Raw genomic sequence first — 16,642 nt, 5'->3', positions numbered from 1 at the left:
TTCGGGAAAATTAAGTTATCATAATTTTTTTTTCTTAAAGGGTTTGTTCCCCCAAAATTGAAAAAAAATGTCATCAATTACTCACCCTCATGTCATTCCAACCTCAAAGTCATTAATTCATTTTGAAACACAAATGAAGATATTTTAAATGAAATGAATCGCTTCAAAAAGTTCATAAAGAGATCGTAAAACTAATTCATATGAATTGAGCAGAGTTTATTGATTCGATCCTTTATATGATGAATAGAGTAAATTTAGCCTTTTATTCAGATATAAGCATTGATCAGCGAACATAAACAGAAGCTAAACCAAACTTGCTTGACGCACAAGAAAAAAACTTGTTAGTTCTTGCGGAAGCTTAAACGTCCTGCGTAACACATGAGCCTAAAAGCCTAAATCAAACCTGTTCATCATATAAATCAATCGGGTCTCTTCAGAAAATCTGGACTAAACAGCTCAATTCATATGGATTAGTTTTACGATCTCTTTATGAACGTTTTGTAGTGTCAAAGTGTCAGTTGCGTAGACTGTCAATGGAGGGACCAAAATCTCTCAGATTTCATTAACATATCTTCATTTGTGGTTCAAAGATGAATGAAAGTCTTAAGGGTTTGGAATGACATGAGGGTAAGTAATTGATGACAGAATTTCCTTTTTTGGATGAACTAAACCCTTAAGGTATTTTCCACCAAATGTAGAAGTATTCAGATGGAGAGCAGGAAAAATACTGAATAGGATGAACAAGGAGGAAATTTACTCCAGTACTATAGATGGGGCCATTCACTGGATTCTCAGACATTTTTGAGAAGTTTTTGGCTAGTTATGTGATTACAACATGTCGGCCCATGAAATGACCCATTCCATGTAAAAAAAAGAGAGAAAGAAAGACAAAGAAATACTATGATTTACTAAAAATGGTTTGCTATTTTTAGTCTACGGACTTCACTGGAGTCTTCGTGTTGTGTAGAGCACTTCTTACCTCTGTAAATGTCGATCCCTCAGACACAGCAATCTTGAACAGAGCATAGACAGGTATACAGATAACTGAAGACAAAGCCATGGCAAACCCAATGACCAATGACCAACCAGGGTACACATAGTCATTGTACATAATAGGCTTGTACTGTATCACAGTAAAAATCAGAATGAACTGTGAAGAGAGAGAGACAAAAAGGATTGGTTTGAATGATATAGTTTAAACAATACCTGATTCAGACAAATTTGAAGCAGCACAACCTCTTACTCACAGAAATAATTAAAGGAGACACAAATCTCCAGCAGACCCTGAAGAAGATTGGAGGAGGGAAGCCAAGCATCATCTCCACATCTTTAAAATAGTTCTTGTGACCTGGTTGGAAACACAAGATGGAAATTAACACCGCGGTTTACATCCAGCAACTGTGGTCTTTATATACAGCATGTAAAAGTGACTTTGAGGACTCACCATAGACATACATTATACAGATGCACATGATGCAAGAGATGACGACCAGAGAGAAGCTGGCAGCGTAATTGTCCATAAGCAGCAACCAATATATCCCTGCCTACATCGCACAAAGCAGAACAATCAATCCATGGATAAAGGATATGCAGAGGTGGAAAGTCCAGGTTCAGAAAGTAAAAGTCCTCCTCAGTAGTTTGTTCCAATCACCTGGATTTGCTAATCAGCAGTTTTTCAGCCAGTAGGTAGAACTAGTTAGTGCGATCAGCTGGCTGAGTTCATGGGTGGAATAAACTTACGGCAGGACTTTTACTTTCTGACCCATGGACATTCCACCTCTGAGGATATGCGTATGTATTTGCTCAAATGTGTTTGCTACTCACCCGTGTGGTCAGCGGCACTCCCAGGAGGAAGCCCACTATAGCGATTCCGAGCGTGACGTAGGTCTTATTTCTGATAATCCAGTCAGTTCCAATCTCATCTACTATAGCTGTCACCAGAGTCTCCAGTAGACAGAACTACACCAACATTAAACAGAAAAAAATAAGGAATTGTATATCACTTCATAGATAAACTGCTAGTTAAAAAAGACATTTCCAGAAAGAAATACCAACAAAGCAGCAAAAAAATATTAGTAAAATTGTAAAAACAAAAACAAAAAACAATATACACAGTGCATAAAAGGAGAAGGGGAAATAAATGTCATTTTGAGTCCATTCCTTTTTTAAAACAGAAATGAAATATGGAAGATGTGGTTTCATAACACTAATGAGACATGGCTCTCAAAAGTGTGTGAGAAACATTATTTCTAATTTAGCAAAATATACATTTTTATAAATATGTAAAACATTAACAAAAATCTGAAAAGAACTCAATATTTTGTTTTGTGTGCATGAAGTTTGTGTACGTTTTTAATTTAAATGTTGGTATTTAACATAGCACAACTACAAAATGCAGCGACAATAGCACAAAAATACAACAACTGTTCTTTTTTTTTTTTTCTTTTTTTTTTTTTTCATGGTTAAAAAAAAGGCACACAGACCAGATCTTTAAAATAAAGTTTGAAAGTCCTCTAAGTGGTTCAGGTTCAATTACACTACTGTTAAAATGTTTGGCATCAGTATGATTCTTTTTATGTTATTAATACTATGTTAATACTTTTATTCAGCAAGGTCGCATTAAATTATCGAAAAAACTGAAGACATTTCAAATAAATAATGTTCTTTTGAACTTTCTATTCATCAAAGAATCCCCCAGTGTGACACTGAAGACTGGAGTAATATAAATGCAGCCTTGGTGAGTATAATAGACTTCTTTCAAAAACATAAAATCTTACAGATCCTAAACATTTGATCAATGGTGTAATTGCAGAAAACTGTGCAGAAGATGAAAAAAAAGTGTAACATTTTGTGCTGTCTTGGAAGAACTGTAAAAAGACATGAAATGTTACAAAACAAGAGGAATACCTGAGTGCCTAGACCCAATAAAATGAGCATAAAGAAGAAGAGCAGGGACCAGAGCGGTGATATGGGCAGAAGTGTTAGGGCCTCTGGGTAGGCCACGAATGCCAGGCCTGGTCCATGATCGGCCACCTCTGACACATCCACCCCAAGATGATGAGCCATGAATCCCAGGATGGAGAAGATAACAAAGCCAGCGTACACACTGGTGCCACAGTTTGTTACACTGATGATGATACTGTCTCTGTTTGAATACACAAATCATTAGATTATGTTTGCAATCATATATCCGGAACTGAAATTCTTGCATTCCTTTATTTCAGTTAAAGTGGTGGTTGATTGGGATTTCACTTTTTTCATTTTAAATAGTGTGTAATGTTGCTGTTGGTGCATGAACAGTATGTGCAAAGTTTCTGCGCTGAAAGTTCAACGCAAGCAGAGATGTCGTCTTTTAAAAATCATCATCAAGTTTAATGCCTACAAAAACGACTCGAATGGGACTACAACGAGATACTCCCGGGTTTTATACGTAACTAACCCATAATCTTTTTATGTTATTAATACTATGTTAATACTTTTATTCAGCAAGGTCGCATTAAATTATCGAAAAAACTGAAGACATTTCAAATAAATAATGTTCTTTTGAACTTTCTATTCATCAAAGAATCCCCCAGTGTGACACTGAAGACTGGAGTAATATAATATTACTATTAAAGCAACACTCAATCAACCCTCCCTCCGGAATATTCAAAAAAGGGGGCGTGGCCATATTTCTGCGGCTTTGTCGAAGAGGAAGAGTTATAGTGGAGAGCAGTAGCCATGCCGTCGAAAGTGTGTTATTTTCACCCAGCTGTCAGGTCTTCTGTGTTCGGACTTCCTACGGACGCTGTAGTTCGTCAACAATGGCTACAATTTATGTTTGATTATGTTCCTGAATATTACAATGGTAATTTAGCTCTCTGTGCTGCGCATTTTACGGAAAACAGCTTCCAGAATCTCCACAAATTCAATGCCGGATTCAACAACAAACTGTTACTGAAGCATGAAGCAGTTCCAACTTTAAAACCAGAGGCAACAGTTGTTGGGCCACAGCCAGTAAGTAAGACTTAATCATTTTAAATGTATTTGCATATATAATTTTAGTAATGCTTTAGTTTCTATCCAGGACGTAAACAAATGCCAGTGCTGGCTTTAGTAGCCACTTAGTTATGCTATTTCGTGTGTCTATGACAAACGCGTACAAACATTTTGGACCTGAATTTGTAATTATGTAGGCCTACTAATTTTGTAAATGTATTTTCCTTGTATACTTTATGACGTAATTTTTCGATTTGATCAAGAACGTAAACCAATGCCAACGCTGTTTGTAGCTAGTTAGTTCTTTGCTATTTTGTGTGTATAAGATAGACGTGTATAAAGTTCAAACATTATATGTAATCACAACAATCTCATTATATGTTTTCACGTTCTGTTGGCATTTTAACACAGTTGCCACATGTACACCTAAAGAAAACGATACACAGAGTAAACTAAGTTTTGTGAATAGATAAACGGTGGTCATTATATCGACAAAAAAATAACTTTAAAAAACGGTGTTACTCAGTAATTTATTCAGTTATATTAAACATTTAATCAGGAGAAAAACGTATCTCAAAAGCTAACAAGCAGCAGTAGCATTTTCAAATAACAGCGTATCGAAATTCTTATATAATAATAGTAGAATAGAACAATAATAATGATTCAAAAATGTACCATTCAGAAACATTTTGTAAGAGCCGTGTTTGGGGAGGTTCTGCTTGACTCTCTTCATTGCCGCTTTCTGGGTCTGATTCTGGCTCAAACTGATACTCAGTATTGACACCATTATTTACATTTGACCGGAGCACATGCAGCTTTTGCCTGTAAAGGTAATGGGCGTGAAGTTTCCGCCACGCAGTTTAGCCAATTGCAACACAGCGGCCCAACTAACCAATCTGAACCCATTGCCTATTTCTGAGGGAGTGGTTTCATAGAATCAGGAAAGTCAACCGGTCGTTCAAATGACAGAGGAGAAAGCGGCTTACAACAAAGGTGAAATTTATGAAAAATAAGGCTTAAAAAAACAACAACACAAAGACATGTTATAGTGCACCCCAAAAACACAGTCATGCAAAGAAAAAAAGCAGTAAACCACCCCTTTAACACCGGTTAAAAGTTCTTCTATGCATTTATCTGTACAAGCCACTTGGGGGTGCAACAGAGTAATGCATAGACACCAATCACAACACAGAGCTCTTGGTCAACACTCAAAACTCAATATTTACAGGTTAAAAATGGTTTAAAATGACACATTAGCAGAAAAATAAAATGGATGAATTATTACCTGAAACAGTTATTGTGGAACTTGTTATATGATGCCATGGTAATAAGCCCACCCCAGGCGCAGCCAAGAGAATAGAAAATCTGAGAGGCAGCGTCCCCCCATACCTACAGAACACAAAATAAACATTATTGTGTATAGCCTCAGTGATCACTTGCAGTTATGCACAATTTTGCTGTTATACAATGTACAGACCTTGGCATCTAGAATTTTTTGCCACTGAGGGGTCAAATAGTATTTGATACCACTGACGGCTCCTTCAAGAGTGATTCCTCTAATGAAGAGAATGGTCAGCACCACATAAGGGAAGGTCGCTGTGAAATACACTACCTGAGGAAAGACAGCATTAAAACTCAGTGAGAAAAACTGTATGGTAAGCAGTATTATTTCAGTATCATTTATATAAAATAGTCTTCTATCTCTATATTCGATAGATTCATTTTTTTTTCAGTCAACTTATTTAATTTCAGTTAGTTGCTTTTCTATTTTTTGTGCATGATTTTTAAGTGTTTAGTCTAATATTTATATTTTAATTTATTTCTGATCTATTTCAATCAAACAATTTTAATGGAGTTGTAGTTGATGACAACACCGATGGTAAGCATATATATATATAAATAAAATTCTAGAGTAAAACTTGTACACTAGATTAATTTGTAAACTACAGTGGATTCAATCATGTTGCATTTTAACATCCATGAGAATTGATCCCATGACCTTGGCGAATGGATGTTCTACTCACTTTGCCTGATGACTTGACTCCTCGAATAAGACAGAGGAACACAACCACCCATGACACAGCCAGACATCCCAAGATAGGCAGACGCACCTCCCCAAAGTTCCCAATGCCGTCAGAGATATTCAATACATAGTTCCTGAGAGGGCAAAACCAGTAAAGGAGGGATGTGAGAGACTGCAGGATGCAAGACCTATCCTTAACAGTTCACTCATCAAAATCATCATGCTAATCTAAATGTTTCTTTTTTATTTGTAGAGCTTACCTTTAGATTAAAAGCATTGTGAGCACAGCCCCATAAAAAAAATAAAAATAAAAACTCAGCCACACAATGAATGAGTTTACAAAAAGCAAGAACAAAAATGTCTTTCATACCACAGGGACAACACAACCCAGAGAGCACAAACCATTTATAAAGATGTTGAATGGTCCACACACATCTCATGGTCAAAGCCTTGCATTCTCTGACCGCTGGCAGTAAAGTGAAGCATTCATTCCCAACCACATACCACATACAATCACAATCACACTCTTGGAAAAACAAAACATTCTGTGCCTTTCAGTCCCATTGTCTTGTAATGTAATTCAACAAACACATCTGTCAAGTCCAATGCACAGATCCAAATATCATGGCAAATTGCAAACATGTATTATTACCAGCTTTCAATTATTAACCTGTCATGCATTTTAAGTACAGATGAGTAATGGATTGACAACAAAAATATAAATACTGGGAATAAAAGACCCGGAGAGTTGTATATCAAGATAATTGTGTATAAATAAACAAATACAGAAATTAAGTAATGTTCATTTTTTTCTAGTGCTAATTTATATCAAAATACATAAAAATGAATATAGACTTAAATAGACCTCTGCTATGAGGAGAACATTTTAATTTCTGTATTAAAATTCATCTCATAATTTGTTGGGGGAATAAAGTCAAGTCTTGATATCATTAAGAAAGTGTCATTAAAAGAAAATGTGTTCACTTAAAGCATGTGGTCCCTGCAACACAAGGTTACTTTAGGTGGGGAAATGTCATGTAACGGGACTTCCCAAAACAAAAAACTATTTATATTATATTATATTATTATTCATGATATTAAAAAAATATAGACTTTTTTACTTTTCATTTTTATAAATAAAATACAGTATATAGATGAATCAACATACAAAGGTTTGAATTTACCTCCAATACTCTTCACTAGGACTGGTCCTCTTGGTGCGGTTGACTATCTCAGTCACCCCTGACACGACAGCAGACATATTGGCGAAGGTGGCATTAGCTCGTGGAGTTCCCACCACCCCAGAGCAGTCAGGGGTGTTCCAAGGGTTGTTACAGTACGTCCAGGGTAGCAGGTTTGTCATTGACATGAAGAAGTAATAAAATGCAATGCAAATCACCACATTGTAGTAGATTCCAATGTAGGTAGAGACCACCATCATTCCATAGCCCACACCTTGAAGAAGAGAGCACAACCACAGGACAATAAATTCGCTTTGCAGTTTAATAAAATACATTACATTGTTTCTGCTTTGATATTAAAGCTAAATGAAAAAAGTAGTTCTGCAATTCCAAAATAGAATTTGCAAATAAATAAAACTCACTAATTTATATGTTGAAATTAAAATTAATAGATTAATAGATGCTTTATAAGTATTTGTCAGTTCATGTTAACTAATGTAGCAAACCAAGTAAAAACAATTGGTAACTCTTTATAATATGGTTTCTTTTGTTAGCATTAAAGGAAGAAATCATGTAAGCGAACCTTGCACATTTAGCATTCAAATGGCACATATTACAAGCCACTCGGAAGTGGAGTAAATACTGTGAGTGTATGTTTAAAAATGGATTACTAGTCTAACATGTCAGACAAGTCATGACATTACTTTAAAGCCAAACCAATACAGATAGATTAAGCCTTTGTTTAGTTGTCATGGAAATGCTTCAGAGTTGTTCTCACACCTCCTTTACTGGCCACATGCTCACCTTTAAACATGGGGCTGACCTTCCAGACTCCCAGGCACCCGAGGGAGGTGAACTGCCCAAAGGAGAGCTCCAGGAAGAACAGAGGGATGCCACAAAACACCAGCATGATGAAGTATGGAAACATGAAGGCACCTGTGATGCACACACACCCACACCCACGGTTACATAAAACTCTGACACATCAGTCTTCTCGCTGAAGACAGAAATCTAGGTGTAATTTTATAAAAGAATAGCCGATGTATGATTCCATTATAGTGTTCACTAATGCCAATGCAAATAAAGTGAGTAACAGCTGAGGTTACATAACTGGTCTAATTTGATTGGACGAGCTGCATTCCAACAGTGCTGATATTTTGCACAACAGAAAGAGAATGTGGATACAGTGTTTTGTGTGTTAAAGTCAAGGGCAGATTATGGCCCGGGGCAATAGGGTAGATGCGCCAGGGGCCTCAAACTGAGGGGCCCACAGTAGCCCGACACCATAAAGCAAGACACTTCTTCTGGATACATACAGATGAACATTGCTTAAATAATGATATGCATATAAAAAAAACAATAAATGATCAAAAACATATACAAACAGTACACTTTACAGGACCACATTCTGTCTGTTTAAATAGGCTGGAGTTCAGTTACTTATCTAAATTATGGGCTAATTCAGGATATGGCCCCAATCAGAGTCAGCTCGAGGAATATGAGATCATGGGGCAGAGGTTTCCGGGCCAGGTCATCGGGGACCATCTGCTAGAGACCCTTGCTTACTCTAGCCTGGTCTATTTTAAGTTAGGTGTGTTATGAGACTTGATACCAAATGAGTACCCTTTTAGGGGAGCAATACATTTGGAAAAGGACTCAATGGCATGACTTAGAAAAACAAAACCTAAATCCCACCAGTTTAACTACTACAAATTAAATGTTTACCTAATTTGGCATGAAATTATAAAATGCTAACTCAACAGTGCAGGATAGGCACTGAGGGAAAGTCAATATAGACATTGGGCAAAGAAAAAGAAATGAACTGGTCACCTCCTCCATTTCTGTAGCAAAGGTAAGGAAACCTCCAGACGTTTCCCAGCCCCACTGCGTAACCAACACTGGTGAGGACAAACTCAATCTGGTTGCCCCAGTTTCCCCTTCTGGAGTTTTCATCTTTCTTCACTGGCTCTCCTGGAACCGCTCCGTTCTGAAACACAGACACATGTACGAATGAAATGAACACGATGTTGCTCAGTGTGATTCTTCTCGTAAGTCAGAGAGCATTGAAAGGGGACACATTTTGTTCACTTTAAGCACAGACAAAACAGAATATATGATAGTGAATGCATAATATGCCCATGAACTATGACATGGGCATATTTTAATAAATGTCAAAATTACTGATTAATATTTATGAGCGTGTGTGAATGCTAAAATGCTTAAACGCATAACCCCCCTTCATACCTGAGACTTGTGCAATAAACCCCTAACTTAAAGTACGAAGAGCAATACCCCCCCCCCCCCCCCCCACACACACACACACACACACACACACACACACTCCCTCTATATTACTATACCGCACTATTATTTCACTCTGCACTACCTTACTGTTCATGTCCATTGTGACTATCTTTGTAATTATATCTTATTTTACATTCTATAATTATGCTCTTGTCTTGTTGCAAGTCTTTGTCTGTTATACTGATTATTTGTTTGAATACATTTATCTATTTTCATTTACACTGTATCTGTTTTTCAATTGTCCAAGTTATTTATATACACTGTTTATCGTTATCCTGTTAATTCAGTGGAGCTGCTAAAAGTGTTTTGTTGTTACTTTTATCAATCTATCAATATCAATCAATCAATCAATCAATCAATCTATCTATCTATCTATCTATCTATCTATCTATCTATCTATACAGTAGATTAGTACAGTAGATATTTGATATCTCAGTCACAATCTATCTATCTATTTATCTATAAATCATCATTTCTACTTCACTTGTTCACTTGAAATGGTCCAGATTTTTGCACTTTTACCAACATTAAAAATACAAGCATAAACACAAAAAGTTCCAACATTCTGTGTATTTCCAAATTGCATGCATAATTATTTTAAAATAATTTAGATTAACTAAAGCAGGGGTCCTTAAATAGTGGACCACGGTCCGGTTCCAGACCCCGGCTTGGTTCCATCTGAGCCGTGGGTCATTATTGCAGCATTTTACCGTTTCTACAGTTTAAAGTGAGCAGTAACCACCAAAAGCGCTCAGGGTCGTTTATATTAATGGTCTTTCAGCACTTAGACTGATATTTTTATAGCCAAACACACTTCATTCAAAGCCTTTCCTCTCCATGTGAATTGCTTCTCTCTCCCGCTGAAGATGCTAAAGCGCCACAATAAGAGCTGCAGATGACGCAGTTATATGAAGAAACACTTTGAGCAACAAAATATAACCTTTGGCTAAATCACTGCAGAAAACGAGAATGCAGCAAACAATTATTTTTATCTGTCATACAGATGAGTCCAACCGTTTAACTAAACCAGGTTTGTGACAAGTAAACATGGCGCTTTTAGACATTTTCCCCTCATACACAGGTTAAGAGCATTTCATAAAAAAACAATGTTATAAATTGTGAAATTATTTAGAGATGGCAAGGAAAGACAACAAAACTTTGAAATTACAAGTTAAATTTGTTTTCTGCTCTGACAAGAGTGTTTTGATTATTAGATTATGTACATAGTTTGTTTGTTTTTAGTAGTTTATTATTTTGAGCAAAAAAGATAAATAAATAAAAATGCTACTAAAAAAGACTGTTCTTAAGAGGAAAACCACGCACCCCCATTCTCTCAGTCACAAGGCCTTCAATGTTGCATACACATACATTAGGTGTCTAAATGTGAAAATAATAATAGACTGATAAAACCTCTGATCTTACCTTTTAAAGGGTTAGTTCACCCAAAAATGAAAATTCTGTCAGTATTTACTCACCCTCATGTTGTTCCAACCCCGTAAGACCTTCGTTCATCTTCGGAACATGAATTAAGATATTTTTGATGAAATCTGAGAGCTGGATCACTCCTCTATACTAGTCCATAGGCTTCTTCAGGGATTGAAACTTGCCAGCCCCGAAAAGTTATTTAAGACATTGTTAAAATAGTCCAAGTGACTACAGTGGCTCAATCTTAAGTTTATCAAATGACGAGAATACTTTTTGTGCGCAAAAATAAATAAAAATAACGACTTTATTTCAACTATTCATTTCCTTCTCTCTGGGCCGAGTCAGTTAACTTACTGTACGTTCACAACGCCGCCGACTTGAGCTTACAAAGCTACCGGAAGTCATTCATTTTCAATGGAAGCTGGCTTCTCTCAGCTGCAAGGAGCGTCAAATCCATCGGCGTTGCGTTTTGGGCGTTTTGAACGTCTTGAGCGTCAATCAGAAAGTTGAAAGTAGCTCAACTTTATGGTAATGAGCTATGACGCGGTTCAGCGGCAAGCAGCGGCAAAAGCCAGCAACCAATCGGAATATAGACGTCCTCCGCGCTGGGTGATTCCGGAGAAACACACGATGTAAACTTTCGTTCCTACCAAAACATTAGTTCAGATAAAATGGAGAAGCTAATAATCGCCATTGCTGGGTTTCCTATCATTTATGATATGACGTTGTTTGCTTATAGGGACCAGTTACAAAAGAACGAGGCATGGGATAAAATAGCTGGGATAGTTTACATTTTTGTTCTTAAAGTTGAACTTATTTTAACTTGAATGACGCGTTTTTTAAAACGCTATGACATGCGCGAGACGCGGCAAAAGACACCAAGCTCGAGCACACAGTCTAGCGCATGTTTACTTAGTTAAATAGAAAAGCAGTGAAGTGTAATGCAAAAACACCAATCTCATATGACATTTCATGTTGTGACACTTCTCTTCTCCCTGCTACGTCAGAGCGACCAAAGCATCAACAAGCTTCCCCGTACTTTTTGACAAGCGTCCTTGACTGGGCGTCCATAGCTTCTTTGCCGCTCAAGTCGGCGGCGGTGTGAACGTACGGTTAGTGTAATAGCCTAAGCTTCTGTTGTTGTACGTCACACGCATTACCCACATGACCAGCATCGGCCAATAGTGAGCCTACGTGTGACGTAGCTCTACGCAATTACACTAGTTTAACTGACTAGAGGCCAACAGAGAAGGAAATGAATAGTTGAAATAAAGTCTTTATTTTTGTTTGTTGTTTCGCACAAAAAGTATTCTCGTCGCTTGATAAACTTAAGAATGAGCCACTGTAGTCACTTGGACTATTTTAACGAGGTCTTTAATGATTTTTCGGGGCTGGAAAGTTTCAATTCCTGAAGAAGCCTATGGAGGAGTGATTCAGCCCTCAGATTTCATCAAAAATATCTTAATTCGTGTTCCGAAGATGAACAAAGGTCTTACGGGGTTGGAACAACATGAGGGAGAGTAAATACTGACAGAATTTTCATTTTTGGGTGAACTATCCCTTTAATATACATATCCATTTGGGCTCAACTGATGAAATATTTACTTTTTTTATAGAAAAATTCTGAGACACCACTGCTTTGGCTCTGTGGGCTCAATATTCTCATCTTTGATGACTATTTTGACTGTTTAGGATTTTTTTTCTTTTATAGAAGTACTACTGCTGCCCTGAAGGAAATGTATAACTATTCCAAAAAAGTATTGTCCGGACCTCCACTGGGAAGGAAATATCCGGACCTCTTGGAACTTTAACTGAATACCCCTGATCTATAGCAAGTAAAAAAAAAAAAAAATATTGTGTTAAACAAGAAGTTAATGCCGTGGTGAAGTGATACTGTGACATGCTTCAAACATAAGGAGTTCCAATGGTGATGCAAGTTCGAGTTTGGGTTGTCAATTCATTACCCCGGTCACACTACGTCCTATAGCTCTCTTTTTTTCTCTACCACAATTTAAAATGTGTTAAAAGAAGATAACCACAAGAAAACAAGTGTCAAAACATTTTGTGAAAATTGCACGCAAGCACTGTTGTGGGCATGCTGGAGCGCACTTGATGTGAACTGAAATCACCGTAATGTGCTCAAGACAAACATTTGGTCTTGTCGGCCTGGTTTAAATTTTACTCTCTCCATCTGTTCTCATCAGATGCTCTTCATGTTGACCTCTAAGGCAAGCTCACGATCTGATCTGAGCGAGCGCTCCGCCCGCACAGCGAGTACGCTGCGGGAGATGAACATTCAGCAGCTTATCCTCGCGATCTTCCCCACAGCTTTGGGGAAGAATCCAAACGGCACTAGATCATTCTAGTGAGCAAATTTGATTTACAAATGGATAGTTGACATTTAACATTAAGATACTGTAACTATAATTGATTTGTTGAAGTGTAAATGTGGTACACAAAAATTTAGTCTCAGCAGCATCTGAGTCAGTGATCCTGCAGGGAGCAATGGCCCAAAGCGCTCACAGACACATGTGAATCAGCAAAATGACCAATAACCACTGATTTGCCTTTCATCCAAAATGAAATATTCCTCTAGTTAAGTATTTAACAATGCAACATCTCTATTTTGTACTGTTGAACACAAACAAAATAACCAGTAACTGTACGAGGAGGAGCTGTTTTCAAACCCTTCACTATGGGAGCGTAACAAAAGACTCACGCAGGAGATTGTGGGATAGATAGCAAAGCGGGGCAAGCCGTGTGAGAATCAAAACATTGTTAACTAAATTAAAATTACAGGTGCAGTGTCCAAACTCTGAGGTTAAAGCAGTGACATCTGTAATAAACAATTGAAAATCAGCTGGAAGTAAATTAAATCATAGCTGGAAATGTATGCATTTAAATCAGGTTTTTGACCATGTGTTCAAAGAAAACACTGCCATGCTGCCTTATTTACAGAGACAGCCCAAAAATGGCAGACATCTAGAATTTGGAGTGGTATAAACAGATTTCTTCCGCACCAGTTAACACATAGTTTAAGTCTGCTTTTAGACCTGAGACTGGTTTTGGCCAGCAAATGGACACCTGTGTTGGGTTGTGCTAACGGCTCTCTGAACCACTGCTGCAGCACAGCTGAAGCCCAGCGTAAGAAGGAGGAGATCTAGAGTAGACCCTGAAACAAGTGGGATCCTTGAGGTCAGAACACCTGGGAGACAAACCGACCTATAAATATCCACCTACCTAAAGTACACGCTAGCTCAACAAAATGCTAGTCAATACTTCGCTGTATCTATCCATCTATAATATTACAGTCAAACCAAACAAAAAATAACATTGGAATTATTGGAACTGTACCTCTATGCAACACGCTGTTGATATTTTTCAAAACATGGCTCTTCTGCGCTCACACATGAGTTTTTGTTGTGTTTTCCTTTCAGCATATCAACATATTGTTTAGTTCAATCTTTATCCACTGCACTCTGTGATCCCTGTCCCTGTGCTCTGTGGAATGCCCAGGTGTTTCAGCCATTGCAGTTTGCTCTAAGGATCTGTCTTGCAGAGCAAACAACAGATCGTCCAAGACAGAAAGAGAGAAAAATCGTCCAGCTGGGCCCATCTGCCCTTTTACGTAAGACCAAAACACACTCATAAACACAAGGTCCATGGGGACAGGAGTCAAATGAGTGGTTTACCTTTCAGACTTTAAAAAAGAAGCAGAAGCAGAAAAACAATGAAAAATAAGAAGGAAAAAATAGAGCAAGGAAAGAAAAGCGAGAAGCAAAAAGGGAAAGAAAAAAAAAGAAATAAAAAAGGAAATGAAATAGACAAATAAAACAAAAGAAAAAAATCAAAAAGAAAAAAGAAAAAGAAAAGGGAAAGGAACAAGGACAAAGAGAAAGAAAAGGAAGGAAAAGAAAACAAAAAAGAGAAATGAAAGAAAAAAAGCTTCCATAAAAAAACTGCCTCAACAAAAAAAACTGCCTCACAACAGCATTAAACATTATCTTGAGTTTGTATTTTTCTCCCAAATTTGAATATTCCACAATTTCCTGTCCTACAACCTCAAACAGTGAGAAAAGCATCTATCCATGAAGCCTGAAGCCTGTGACTGACAGCACCACCGCTCCCTCTGAGTAACTCATTGCAGGTATGTGACCCTGTCAATTTAAGAAGGAAAGTGAGAACTGACCTGTGACTTCTCAACTTAACACCCAGAATACCTGGAGACGTCCATGCAGAATGTGCTGTGGCATTACATATGGTTCAAAAGATCCTTTTTTGCTCAATAGGGTGTGTGTTTTAGTGTCTATTACATAAAGCCATATGTGTGTGTTCACACTCTGAATCTTTTTGAATAATTATAACGTTGTCTCCCTGAAGTTTTAAATGAACGCTCACCAAACAAAAGCGAGACTGACTGAACGTTTACATTCTTCTTGTCACCATAACTGATTATGTCATCTCCTTCAATGAGCTGCATTCAAAAACTCAAAACGTGGGAAGTGAATTTCAGATTATGTAACACAGCAATTGAAAGATTTAATAATATTTTATTATATTTAGAAATTTGTGATGCATCCATAAGAGAAATATATAAATATTTCTACCAGAAATATAAATATTACTCTAGGAGGCCATATTTAGATTGTAACCAAAAGTTAAAAAAATAAATATATAAATAAACATTTGATTATGCAACATTTCCAAGCAAAAGTCTCAGATTATGTAACATACCAGTCGAAAGACTAATACAGTTTAGCTGTATTTGATAATTATTGATGCATCACTTAGAAAAATATAAATAGTTCTAAGATAAATATGGGGGGGGGGGGGGATCTCCCTAGAATTATTTGTTTTTTTCTTTATTTTGACCCAGTCTACAGATGGTAGAGTGACATTGTGTGCTTTGGTGGTGCATGTCAACAAAACACACTTATCAGGGGATCTTTCACACATCTGCTCACCTGATTTCTATGATTAATTCACCACAGCACTATGGAATAAAACTATGGAAAAAAATCTAAATATTATTTTAGGATTCACCTTGTGAGAAGAGTCATGTGATGTTTATAGATTAAACATTCTTTCTCAAATAAACCCATACTCACTTATTTGAGATCATTACGGTCCCAAATAGATCCTAAAAACCGTCTAATCCAGCAGGGAGATTTAAAAGGGAGACTAAATACTGTGAGGAATCAATGACTTCCTGCTCTGCGAAGTCAATAAGTCAAAGGTGTGGCCAACCATCATAAAAATAGTGCAGATTCCAAAACTCACCCAGGACAGCGAAACTTCAAAAGGCTGCACAGGTCCAAACATAAAAAGAGATTAGAGACCTAGTGCTGACTTATACTGCAAAACCTTTCCCATCAGGCTAGTAAGTTCAGAGAAACGCAGAGTAGAAAATAAATGACTGAAGCAATTTAAGAACATGAAAGACAAAAACAGAAGCAAGGAAGCCAAAGGAAATGTGTTCTCAGCACTTCTGAAATGGTTAAACACCCAAGTCCCTGGACTCACCATTCATCAGAGCTGACCTTTCCCCTTTCTAGTGCTCTCTACTGACCCCCAGTTCACATTTCAAATGCAACATCCTCAATCTTTCTCTGCTGATGAGGGCTTCATTCTCCCCAGGAAAGGATGATACATGCAAGAGGCTCATTCAAAGACTCCAGTAAGACTTTCACCTCGAGTTTGTTTATCAAGGTCAGAGGTCAGACCAGGGGTT

At 37.3% G+C, this 16,642-nt stretch overlaps 1 protein-coding gene across 3 annotated transcripts in view; it reads right to left on the bottom strand.

The window, feature by feature from the left end:
• slc6a9 (solute carrier family 6 member 9) overlaps nt 1–16,642 on the bottom strand; it is a 60,125-nt gene that overhangs the window by 5,276 nt on the left and 38,207 nt on the right. For all 3 annotated transcript variants that reach the window (XM_077231293.1, XM_077231284.1, XM_077231302.1), the window contains 11 exons: nt 9,013–9,169; nt 7,987–8,118; nt 7,186–7,456; nt 6,003–6,135; nt 5,456–5,590; nt 5,264–5,367; nt 2,908–3,145; nt 1,825–1,959; nt 1,445–1,544; nt 1,248–1,348; nt 980–1,150 (listed from right to left, as the gene is read on the bottom strand). In XM_077231293.1, the coding sequence (XP_077087408.1) occupies nt 980–1,150; nt 1,248–1,348; nt 1,445–1,544; nt 1,825–1,959; nt 2,908–3,145; nt 5,264–5,367; nt 5,456–5,590; nt 6,003–6,135; nt 7,186–7,456; nt 7,987–8,118; nt 9,013–9,169 (1,677 nt within the window). The remainder of the gene's footprint in view (nt 1–979; nt 1,151–1,247; nt 1,349–1,444; nt 1,545–1,824; nt 1,960–2,907; nt 3,146–5,263; nt 5,368–5,455; nt 5,591–6,002; nt 6,136–7,185; nt 7,457–7,986; nt 8,119–9,012; nt 9,170–16,642) is intronic.

The sequence above is a fragment of the Siphateles boraxobius genome, unplaced genomic scaffold (assembly GCF_051911475.1).
Source record: "Siphateles boraxobius isolate OS27281-9 unplaced genomic scaffold, OSU_SipBor_1 1, whole genome shotgun sequence".
Taxonomy (NCBI): Eukaryota; Metazoa; Chordata; class Actinopteri; order Cypriniformes; family Leuciscidae; genus Siphateles; species Siphateles boraxobius.
Note: the sequence above shows the minus strand (reverse complement) of the source record. Positions and strands in the feature narration are given on the sequence as shown.